This window comes from Phacochoerus africanus, chromosome 11 (genome assembly GCF_016906955.1).
Source record: "Phacochoerus africanus isolate WHEZ1 chromosome 11, ROS_Pafr_v1, whole genome shotgun sequence".
Lineage (NCBI taxonomy): Eukaryota > Metazoa > Chordata > Mammalia > Artiodactyla > Suidae > Phacochoerus > Phacochoerus africanus.
Window position 1 is genome coordinate 91,316,926 of NC_062554.1, and position 12,679 is coordinate 91,329,604.

General features: G+C 45.2%; 1 protein-coding gene across 2 annotated transcripts in view; it reads left to right on the forward strand.

The window, feature by feature from the left end:
• The first annotated feature begins 9,798 nt into the window (after positions 1–9,798).
• The window catches only part of KLHL7 (kelch like family member 7), a 72,200-nt gene continuing 69,319 nt past the window's right edge, over positions 9,799–12,679 (forward strand). The window contains exon 1 of one of the 2 annotated variants that reach the window (XM_047752369.1): positions 9,799–10,166. In XM_047752369.1, the coding sequence (XP_047608325.1) occupies positions 10,047–10,166 (120 nt within the window). In that variant the 5' untranslated portion in view covers positions 9,799–10,046. The remainder of the gene's footprint in view (positions 10,167–12,679) is intronic. The other variant, XM_047752370.1, reaches the window with a different exon arrangement.

Sequence of the window (12,679 nt, forward strand, 5' to 3'; positions counted from 1 at the left end):
AACAACAGTTTGAGAAATGCATGCACTCCAATGTTCATTGCAACACAATTTTCCAGATCTAAGACATGAAAACAACTTAAATGTCTATCAAAAGAAGATATGGTACATATCAATGGAATGTACAATGGCATGCTATTCAAACATAAGAAAGAACAAAATAATGCCATTTGAAGCAACATGGATGGAACTTGAGATTATTATACTAAGTCAAGTAAGCAAAGACGAATATCACATGGTATCACTTACATGTCAAATACAATAAAAAATGATACAAAAGAACTTGTTGGCATTCCCATTGTGGTTCAGTGGATAACGAATCCGACTAGGAACCATGAGGTTGCACGTACAATAACTGGCCTTGCTCAGTGGGTTGAGGATCCAGCATTGCAGTGAGCTGCAGCCTAGGTCGCAGATGTGGCTCGGATCCCCAGTTGCTGTGGCTCTGGTGTAGGCCAGTGGCTACAGCTCCAATTTGACCCCTAGCCTGGGAACCTCCATAAGCCGAGGGTGTGGCCCTAAAAAGACAAAAAAACAAAAAAGACAAAGAGAGAGAGAGTAGAATGACATAGCTATTGAGGATTTGACAAAAACTGGTTAGAATCTACAAGGCCCATGCTGGCGGAAGAGTTGACTTCCACTGGACAGTGAGCTCACTGAAATACATTACCTAAATGACACGTCCACAGGTGCCATGACAGTTCCCAGGCAACTGTAAAAGGTCAAAATTGAGCAGTGGCCCAATTCCTGGAAATCCCTGTCCCTTTATCCAAATAGTTGGTATAATCCTCCCACTTCTTAGCCAATGAAATTACCCAACAAATAAACACTAACCATCATGCCCAGGTCTCGATTTCTGAGATGGCCCACACTCTGTCTTTGGAGTCTGTATCTCTCTCAATAAATCAACTTCTTACCTATCACTTTGTCCTTCACTGAATTCTTTTTTTCCTTCTTCTTCTTCCTTTTTAGTGCTGTACTCTTAGTATATGGAGGTTCCCAGGCTAGTGGTCTAATCGGAGCTATAGCTGCCAGCCTACACCACAGACACAGCAATGCAGGATCTGAGCTATGTCTGCAACCTACACCAGAGCTCACGGCAACGCTGGATCCTTAACCCACTGAGCGAGGCCAGGGATCGAACCTACAACCTCGCAGTTCCTAGTCAGATTCATTTCCGCTGCACCACCACGGGAACTCCCTCTCACTGCATTCTTTATGTGCTGAAACGTAAAGAACCTGAACCTGAACTTCAGAGTTCCTACTGCAGCACAGTGGTTAAGGATCTGGCATTGCTGCTGCCAAGGTGGCATAAGTTGCATCTTCGCCTTAGATTCAATCCCTGGCCTGGCAAATTGGGAAAATCCATATGCTGCGAGTGTGGAAAGGAAGGAAGGGAGGAAGGGAGGAAGGATGGAAGGAAGGAAGGAAGGAAGGAAGGAAGGAAGGAAGGAAGGAAGGAAGGGAGGGAGGGAGGGAGGGAGGAAGTGTGGAAGGAAGGAAGGAAGGAAGGAAGAAAAAAGGAACGTGTGCTTCATTAAGTCCTGGGACCAGGACCAGGTGCCTGGTTTCAGCTGGGAGATTGTGAGCTTGAGTCCCCTCCTAAGCCAGAGATTGTGGGTTTGAGTCCCATCTGAGGTGTGACTGTATCTGGGTCCCAATCTGTGTATGCAATTTCCAAAGGATGGTCTCAGGTGTGGGGAAATATGATTGGAGACAGGGAAAAGCTGAGGTAATTGGTACTTTGCAGAGGCATATCCAGGTTACAGTTTTCTTCTTGAGATACATGTTCAAAAACAGTGGAGTTTTTACTTCCGATGCCAAAAAGCCATTCACTGGACTCCTGGGTGGGCCCAGTTTTGGGGTCAGTGGTCCCAACCAGTCTTGGCTAGTTTGAACTGGGCAGGAGCCAACCCCACATAACTAGAAAACAACTTAAGCCCCTCTGTTACTATAGTGACCCATACGTCAGAGGCACTACCTATAGGGGTAGTTAAGGAGTTTGTAAGATATTACCTACGCTACTTGAATCGTGGATGGTAGGCAACTGAAGGAAAATAACTAAAGCATGTGAATTAGTAAAGGGAGGTCACAAGCAGAGGAGGTTTTAACAGGCTATTCCTTTATGTGCTGTTCTGTTAAGACTTACTTAAAAATTTCTGTTAAGGAGTTCTCGTTGTGGCTCAGCGGTTAACGACCCTGACTAGCATCCATGAAGATGCAGGTTCGATCCCTGGCCTTGCTCAGTGTGCTAAGGCTCTGGCATTGCCATGAGCTGTGGTGTAGGTCACAGACTTGTCTTGGATCTACTGGAAATTACAGTAACTCTGGCTCGGGTCGTCAGTGTCAGAAATTGAGACACATGGACAAGGAGAAATCTTGACAAGGCTCTTTACTTCTGCAGATGGGCGGGGACACTCCAAAAACTGTGCACTGAACAAAGGACCCTCCCCTATTTGTCCCTAATGCAGGTGATTTATCTGTCCCCTTCCCATTGGCCAGGTCAGGGCGCACACTCTTCCCCGTTGGCTAATTTGAAACACCTTGTTAATGGGAGAAGAGGGAAGGGGGTGGGTCACAGGAAGGCAAAACTGGAGCAAAATGGAGTAACCAAGATTTCCTTTGATAGAAAAGACATTACGTTACTTTCCACAGATCCCACGTTGCTGTGGCTGTGCTGTAGGCCAGAGGCTTCAGCTTCCTGGGAACCTCCGTACGCCATGGGTGCAGCCTGAAAAAGATAAAAAAATAAAATAAAAATAAATTTCAAAAGCCAGCTTCTGGGAGTTCCTGTCATGGCTCAGTGGTTAATGAATCCGACTAGGAACCATGAGGTTGCGGGTTTGATCCCTGGCCTTACTCAGTGGGTTAAGGATCTGGCATTGCGGTGAGCTGTGGTGTAGGTTGCAGGCACGGCTCAGATGTCCGCGTTGCTGTGGCTCTGGCGTAGGCCAGTGGCTACAGCTCTGATTCAACCCCTAGCCTTGGAACCTCCATTTGCCGTGGGAGCAGCCCAGGAAATGGTAAAAAGACAAAAACAAACAAACAGAAACAAACAAACAAACAAAAAACAGCCAGCTTCTGTTAACCCTACAGGGTACAGTTTCAATCTCATGTGCTAACAAATTGTGCATTTCTCCTTCGTACAGTAAGGAACACCCATAGATTATGTGGGCTAGGACCTGCAATATCCCTGGTGGCATAATCAGAGCCACAGCTTGAGCTGCAGTTGTTTGGGCTGGCCTGGGTCAGCAGACAGTGATCCTGAGGTTCAGGGTCAGCAAGGGGTAAGGGACTGAGCAGCAGGAGCATGGCCTGATCAGGGTATGTCTTCAGACGGCTCATGTTTCAGAAGGCAGTGGCAGCCTAACAGGCATCTAGTCAGCACTGCCTAGGCAGCACATTCTGGAGTTTACAGCATCAGGGCTGCTCTGTGGAATCTTCTGGCCTTAAGGGGGCACTCTGAGTTTTGGGTTTGCAAAGAAAAAATAATACATGGATAAACATTTGGATATGAATCAGCACCCCTGGAGCTTCTTGGGAAAGAAAACTCAAAAATGACTGGACTACCTGCAGTCATGAATGTTGCACTAAACTGTACAATAAAAAGTGGTGTGGGACTTCCCACCATGGCTCAATTCATTAAGAATCCAACTGAAACAGCTTGGGTTGCTTTGGAGGTATGGGTTTGATCCCTGGCCCCACACAGTAGGTTAAAGGATTCGACATTACTGTAGCTGCAGTGTAGGAGACAGCTGTAGGTCACATTCAGTCCCTGGCCCAGGAACTTCCATATACCTTGTGTGGGGCCATAAAAAAAAATAAAAGAAGTATGACTGGTAAGAATCATGTGAGGATATTTTTTTCCAGATTATTCTGAATACTACCCTTTTTGCCTCTACTTGATCCTTTCCCTCCTTGAGCTCTGAATCAGTAATACACTTTCTTTCATTTTCATTCTTTTTTCTTTCTTTCTTTCTTTTTTTTTTTTCCCCACACCTGCAGCATGTAGACATTCCCGGGCCAGAGATAGAACCTACACCACATCAGGGACCTGAACCACTGCAGTGACAATGCTGGATCCTTAGTCCACTGTGCCACAAGGAAATTCCTCATGTGTGTTATTTTCTTGGTGACCTCATCCTGAGCCTTCAATAAGCTGAAAGAAAAATGAACAAAGAACATAGACAATATAGACAATGTATGAAAGAAAAACATAAACGGTCAATAAACATGGGGAAATGTTCAGCCACATTTGGAATTTTTAAAAATGACACCAAATAAGCATTTTTTTGCCTGTTACATTGAAAATGTTTCCACTGTCATAATCCAGATCTAAATTTTTTTTTTTTTAAGGCTGCACCCCCAGCATGGGGAAGTTCCCAGGCTAGAGGCAGAATTGAGCTGTAGATGCCAGCCTACACCACAGCCACAGCAACGTTGTATCCTAGCCATGTCTTTGACATACACTGAAGCTCACAGGCAACTCCAGATCCTTAACCAGAGCAAGTCCAGCAAACGAGCCTGAGTAGTCATGGATACTAGTCAGATTCGTTACCACTGAGCCACAGCAGGAATACCCAGAACTGTTTTTAGTGATCTTGGAGTTCCCCTTGTGGCTCAGTGGGTTAAGAATCTGACTGATATCCATGTGGACGGGGGTTTGATCTCTGGCTTCTCTCAGTGGGTTAAGGATCCAGCATTGCCGTGAGCTGTGGTATAGGTCACAGACACAGCTCAAATCTGCATTGCTGTGGCTACTGTACCTGAGCTAATGCCCTGTGGGGTTCCTAGGCACAGAAGACTTTCCATGTCCTCCATGGCTTAGTTTTTAGGGAATAAGCCTCAGCCTGCATGACATCGCCTGAGTTCCAAAGGGCAGTTTCTAATGAGGGAAGGGAAAGGGAGGGGAATCAGAGACCCGGGAGGAGCAGGACAGCCTTGGGGCAGGGTCCTGGTTCCTGCTCAAGAAATATACACAGGAGTTCCCGTCGTGGCGCAGTGGTTAACGAATCCGACTGGGAACCATGAGGTTGTGGGTTCAGTCCCTGCCCTTGCTCAGTGGGTTAACGATCCGGCATTGCCATGAGCTGTGGTGTAGGTTGCAGACACGGCTCGGATCCTGCGTTGCTGTGGCTCTGGCGTAGGCCGGTGGCTACAGCTCCCATTCGACCCCTAGCCTGGGAACCTCCATATGCCGCGGGAGCGGCCCAAGAAATAGCAACAACAACAACAACAGTAACAACAACAACAACAACAAAGACAAAAAAAAAAAAAGAAATATACACAACAACATCTTTGAGCCTTTCTGTAGAACTAAAACCCCCAACAAATGGAAGATCTACTTGATGAAGCATTTTTCATTCTTGTAAGGAAGACCTCCAAAATCAGTCCTGGGGCCACTAAACACCATCCCTGAAAGACAATACAAGCATGCCTCTACCCTGATCCTTATCTACAGCCCTGATCTTTATTCCACTCCCCAAACTATAAAACCACCTCCTAACCCCTTCCAAGGGGTACACAGTCTTGAAGGCATTAGCTGCTGTAATCCCCTTTGTGTGGCCAAACAAGCTATCTTTTTATCTACCTAAAACTCTGTCTCCGCATTTCAGTTTGGCACTGGCAGACAGAGGCTGAATTTCAGCAACACTGTGGCCAGCAGCTGCAGCTCCAACTGGACCCCTAACCCAGGAACTTCCATATGCCATTGAGTGTGGCCCTAAAAAGATGGATACAACAACAAAACCCCCAAAAAACCAAAAACCAAAACCAACCAAACAAAAAGCCCAGTGATCTCAATATCTCCAAGCTTATAGCCAGTTTCCTTGTCCACTTGGGACCCCCTCCTCTAGGGCAATGATCCCTTCATTCATTATTTATTTTTATAAAAGAAACAAAGAAGATCTTTTGACATTTAGAAAAGCTGACAAAACTCAAAATACAGTATACTACAACAAAGTATACTTAATAAAGTTCAAGCAATGGGTATAGCCAGTCTTCTCCAAACACTTAATGTGAATATATATTTAGGATTTTGTCCAAAAAAAAAAATGACATGTTACCTATTTGAATTTCCAGGGATCCTATTGCAGGGGAAGGGAGAGCAGCGGGGGATGGTTCACAGTACTAGTATTCTTTTGTTTGGTTTGGTTTGGTTTGGTTTTGTCTTTTCTGTGCTGCACCCATAGCATATGGAAGTTCCCAGGCTAGGGGCTGAATCGGAGCTGCAGCTGCCAGCCTACACTACAGCCACAGCATTGCCAGATCCGAGCCAGGTCCATGACCTACACCACAGCTCACAGTGACACCAGATCTTTAATCCACTGAGTAGGGCCAGGGATCAAACCCTCATCCTCATGGGTACTACAGTTTGTTACCACTGCCACAGCAGGATCTCCAATAGCCCTAGTATTCTTGAAGAGACAGCAGTGAGTGATGACTTGAAGTGTGATCTTAAGTCTCTGTTCAGGAATTGAACCTGGGCAGCCCGAGTGAAAACCAGGAATCCTAGCCACTAGACAAACTAAAGGCTAGAAGCAGAGTTGCCCTGATTCTTGTCCCCTGTTGAAAGCAAGAGTGTTTCAAGGAAGCAAAGAATGTAAAAACAGGTACAAAGTTTATTGTTACAGTCACAGCACAACATGTGGGAGAGCACACAGAGAAGTAGCTTAAGTCAGAAGCAAAGCAGTATTACACACCCTGCAGGTGTGCAGGTGTGGGGATCCCCTTGATTGAAGAGCACACAAGAGAGGTAATTTACATCACTTATATAGGACAGTTCTTCCAGGTCTTTGTTTTCCTTTGGCCAAATATTTTATTTCTCACACCTGACTGGACACAGGACCCTCCCCAATATACGTGCACATCTTTTGGCAAAGGCGGATTCCAGAGCAAGGGGTTCTGGGACAGTATCGAGACTTATTATGGCTTGACACCTCCTCCCTTTTGGACCCCTAGGAGTCTTACTGTGCATGTGTTATTGGGGAGATTTCCTTGACCCCAGGAGTGACTGAAGTGGTCATCTTATCTTTCTATGTCATCAGAGCTCAGCTCTTGCAATTAACTTTTTCTTTGAGGTGTCAAAGAGAAGCAAGGCCCAATTTACTCAGCCTGACAAGTCCCAGCTATTTGCAGCCCATGGGTCCATTTACCTGCTACCTCATTCTGAACACATTTTGGGAAATGCTGGATTAAATACTAATAATTAATATTATTAACTCAATAAGGTAATAGCATTTGTCTTGTGACGGCACCAATCTAAGCATTTTTGTAAACTTTATGACAGTTCTGTGGTAGGTTCTATTTTTACAGATAAGGAAATTGTAACACAGAAGTTAAGCAATTTGCCCAAAGTTGAACAACTAGAGAGTGGCCTGCTTGACCTTGCAATTCAGGTGAGGCCTCATGCATAACTTCTGTGCTATATAACCTCCATGGTCTCTTTCAGTTCTGAACCCTAAAGCTCTTCCAAAACATTTGGTGTTCTGGATTCTTCAGTATGTGAAAGGACTGTTCCAACATCAAGGAGGAAGGATACTGTTTCTTGTTTCCTCCGCCTTGTTACAGATCAGCACTCATCTCATCACCTATATTTCTGCCTTTGAATCCTGGATCCTTATTGTCTCCTGAGGTATTAGAGTAAGAAGACAGGTTTCCACTGGCTTTAAATTTATGAATGTTTAGGAATTCCCTTGTGACTCAGTAGGTTAAGGATCCAGTGTTGTCACTGCTGTGACTCTGGTTACAGCCGTGGCTTGGGTTTGATCCCTGGCCTGGGAACTTTTGCATGCCATGGGTGTTGCCAAAAAAGTGTTTAAATACACTCACTCTTCAGTGTCCTAGGTCATTTAAGAAACACATTTTTCCTCATTTCTATGTCCATTAGGAATAAATGGTTCCTATTGCCAGGGTCCACTCTAAAACCTCAAATTACAATTGACTCTTGAACAGCATGGGGTTGAGTGGCCCAGGTCCACTTATACATGAAATTTTTTTTCAATAAACAGATGCAGTACTACATGACCCATGGTTGGTTGAATCACCTGATGTAGAGTCATGGATATAGAGGGCTCATTATGGGACTTTGAGCATCCGTGGGTTTTGGTATCCCTGGAAAGGCCTGGAACCAAGTCCCCGCAAATACCCAGGGACACAGTAAACTATTTACTGTTTAAAATAGAAGATCTGAGACCTTTTAGTGTTTTTGTTTTTGTTTTTGTCTTTTTAGGACCTCACCCTCGGCATATGGAAGTTCCCAGGCTAGGGATCTAATGGGAGCTGTTGCTACCAGCCTAGGCCAGAGCCACAGCAACGTGGGATCCGAGCCGTGTCTGCGACCTACACCACAGCTCATGGCAACGCAAGATCCTTAACCCACTGAGTGAGGCCAGGGATCGAACCCACAACCTCATGGTTCCTAGTGGGATTTGTTTCTGCTCCGACACGATGGGAACTCCTGAGTCTGTTTAGAGTCAAAGAAAAAAGATAAAGCACATAGAGGCATAAATGTCTTATTCTTTTGTTAAAAATGGAGGCCTGTAGGCCACTTGCTTTCTCATTTCAGTTATACAATATTGTTTTGCCCTTATCAAGAGAGAGCATGGAGTTACCACTTCCCTTGGCATATGGAGGTTCCTAGGCTAGGGGTCTAATCAGAGCAGTAGCCGCTGGCCTATGCCAGAGCCACAGCAACACAGGATCCAAGCCGCATCTGGGACCTACACCACAGCTTACCGCAACACCAGATCCCCAACCCACTGAGCGAGGCCAGGGATTGAACCTGCAACCTCATGGTTCCTAGTTGGATTCGTTAACCACTGCACCACGACGGGAACTCCAGGATGTGGGTTTGATCCCTGGCCCTGTTCAGTGGGTTCAGGATCTGGTGTTGCCATGAGCTGTGGTGTAGATCAGCAGCTACAGCTCTGATTTGACCCCTAGCCTGGGAACTTCCATATGCCATGGGTGCAGTCTTAAAAAAAGACCAAAAAAAAAAAAAAAAAGAGAGAGCGCATAATATTTTGGTAGTGTAAATTATTTTACTTAAAACATGTCTCTATATATTCCTATATAGACATAGGTAGAAAATTAAAGGGATATGTAGAAATTTTCATAATGTAAAATACACAATTTCAAATAATTTTGTATACTATCATATGCTAGAAAGGAGAAGTTATTTCAGTTACAAAAAGCACGATCATGTCTTCTATGACCGAGTTTCGTGTTCCTGTAGAACATTTGAGGAAGCTTAATTGAAGATTTCTGGAGCTGACACCTGATCTTATTTTCAAACATTGAGGACCGAACTAGCCTACGCTGGGCATGCATTCCACATCGAGACACCAATGGGGATTGTGTGTTCTTGCTTTATGAAGCTCAGGTAAACAAATCTTTATCTGGAAGCCTTTATCTTAGGGTATGTGATAGTCTTTCATCTTTCTACTGGGTGCCTACAATATGCCAGTTCTGATAGAGGAGTGAAAACACCAACTCTGTTTCTACAGAGCTTACCCTGATGGAAAACACTTTAATGTGTTCTATCACCCAATTTTCCAAAAAAGATAACCTCGCCAAGTAATCTAACTTTTAAAAATCTGTCTTGGGCAAAGCGCAGCGCAAACTCGGACCAGCTGGCCGCCGAAACCCTCCCTTGCTAAGGAACTGTGTGCAACGCCAGAGCCCAGCGCAGCGCCCTCGCCCTGTGTCTCTGTGCGGCGCGCAGCCGTGGCGTGGAGGCCCCGCCCCGCTCCTGCCTTCATAGTGCCCCCGCCCCCTTGGGCGAAGTGCGCAGGCTCCACCTCCGGGCTCTGCTTCTGCGGGAGACGCAGCCGAGCCCGCGACGTCGCCTCCCCGGGAGCTTCTGAGGGGGCCGCTGGGCCTTGTCCTACCGCGGGGGCCGCACTGCCGCCGGCTGCCTGTCCTGGAGCACGGCGTGGCAGCCGCAGTCCCGGCCTCAGTGTGTGGTAAACAGAAGCCCCAGCGTGCCAGGAGCGTGCAACCTCTTGCCCGACCCGGTGAGCCCCGGGCGTGAACCGTGCTGACGGAGGATGGCAGCCTCCGGGGTGGAGAAAAGCAGCAAGAAGAAGACCGAGAAGAAACTTGCCGCTCGAGAGGAAGCTAAATTGTTGGCAGGCTTCATGGGCGTCATGAATAACATGAGAAAACAGGTACCGCCTCTGTGGGAGTGACCGGCGGCAGGCAGGGGAGGTAGTCCGGGACTCGGGTCCCTGGCTGTTGCGACCGAAACCCGCGCCCTGTGGATCGCGCCCCTCTTCTTCCTCTGTCCTCGTTCTCCCTTTCTTTCTTTGCACGCCGGCGAAGCCGCTGTTTGTGGAGGGTCGCGTTAAACAGTTCTGGAGCAGAAGTGCTTCGTCCGGCGATGCTGTGGCTCAAGTCAGACTCCTGGGGGACCCCTTGGGCTGGCATTCGGCGTCGGGTATCATCGGTTGTGTAACAGCTGTGCCCTAGTTATCTCTTTGTGAGGCGAGGATCCCTCCATTGGCCAGCCGTTTTAAGGTGTCGTGAGATCTTGGGCGAAGAAGCCCATTGGCACAGCACAGCCCCAGGCCCCCAAGGAAGGGAGAGGTATTGCTGGCTTGAAATCAGCTGCTCTTAAGTAGAATTCCCCGCCCCCCTTCTGTTCCCAGGGTGGAGCTAGTTGAAGACAAATCCTCCCGTACGTGTTAATTTAGAGCAGAAACAGTCATGGATAAATACCGTGCCGTCTTTTAAGGGCACCGTGCTCCTGCTATTAAGAGGAGTTCTTTGTTCTGGCTTTGATGTGTGGCGCATTAGTGGAAGTCTTCAGCACGTCGCGAGAGGTGGGTTATGAAAAGAACGGATTTTAACGCCAGAGAATGTAGAGAATGGCTTTGTTTTCAAATTCCATAACATCTTATACCAGTAAACATGGAAAAGTCACTTGATTCTTTTCTGATTCTGGAAACCTTATTTCTAGAAATATGCATCTAGGGAGATGTGTGGGAATGTTTCAGTTTGGGGACTGTGGTCCTGTTTTTCATGACAAAGCAGAACATGAGTATACAGTACTTGGCAAAACCTCGTTTGCACATCTGGTGGTCCTGGTGGGACTATGGACGACAGTAGAGGAGTTTAAGGTTTTTATGAAGATACTAACCTCCTGTTTCTTTAAGCAGAGTCTGCTGGGACCTTTGTTCATCAGCTCTTATCTTTGTCAGTGAATGCAGTAGATATTCCTGGGAGTGCCTTTAAATCTTGACTGGCCTTTGGGCTGAAGTAGCTGTGAATGTCTGAATTCAGTATTTTACATAACTTACATTCATACATCTATTTTCATGTATAAATTGATGCTCCTTTCATGTGAACCTTTTCTATACTTAGGACACCACTGACTTCATCTTACTGGTACATTTAGTTAGTGTCTGCCTCTAAAAGGTAATTGATCCACAGTTCACCAGTGCCCAAATTTGTTTCCAGCAACTCCCCCCCCCCTTTAAATATGTGTTTTCATATGCAGACTATAGCATGGGAATGTTGTGTCACAGTCCTTACATAGATAGGATAGGGTGCAACTGTGTTGCAGCATCAAATGTTTACTTGAAGAGGAGGGGATAGTCTGAGACTGTTTTAGCTTTTGAAGTTTAAAAATTGATTCATATCCATTTCTTAGACTTAGCTTTAAACAATGTTAGCATCTGTTTTTTATTGTTAAAATAGAAATAGTTATGAGATACCAAGATTATATTATTGAGTAGGAAGGGGAAAATAGATTGGGTGAGCCATCAGGGATCTCTTCTACAATGGTTAACCGACCTTAACCTGCCAGATTCTCCTTTTGTCAGTGGCTTTGCTTATTATTCAAACAATTCTCCAGCAGTTCTTTTACCAACTTCATGGAATCCTGCATCTTTTGTAAGATGTGCTTTTTCACTTTGCAGTTGATTTACCTTATACACATACTATTCTGTTTAACATTGTAACACAGAAGAGACTGAGAAGGGCAGTTGATGGGAAGTGGCAGAAGTTGAAGCTGATCTGAGCCAGGGAAGGAATATTTGAGTGAGGACCCATTTTAAAAGTGTTCTAATTCCATGGTGAATATTCTTGTGTTATTACTGTTTTTTCTTTGCCTTATGACGTTATTACCTTGGGGATCAGAATAATGAGTGCCTGGATGGCAAGGGCCACTCTCTATACACCCAGAAATAGCTGTACAAGAATTTAAGAACACTGTGAAATTAGAATTCCTGAATCCCAATTCTTGCTCTACCATTAATTAGTTTGTGATCTTTGTGATTTAGGTCATTTCATCTCTAACATTGTAGCCAATTTATACATAGTTGCAAAAGGAGCTGGCTCCTGTGGATCCTTTTCCTCCATCATCCTTTTTTTTTTTTTTCTCCAAAATAGTATTTTTAATAGGCTCAGAAAACATGAATATGAGAAGAAAAATTCAAGATATAAAGAATAACCTCATGTAACTTGCAGATATTGGAAAGCATGTTATATTCATGAGAAGTTCCACGTGCTCAAAAAATAATCCCCCACTTTGAGTGTTGGGAAAATTTCACTGTAGATCCTCCATCATCCTTTAAGTCATTTCTAGCCTTTTTTTTTTTTAAGTTTTATCGAACTTATTGAATAATTTCTGCTGTACAATGGAGTGATTCAGTTATATTTATACACATACCCATTTTTG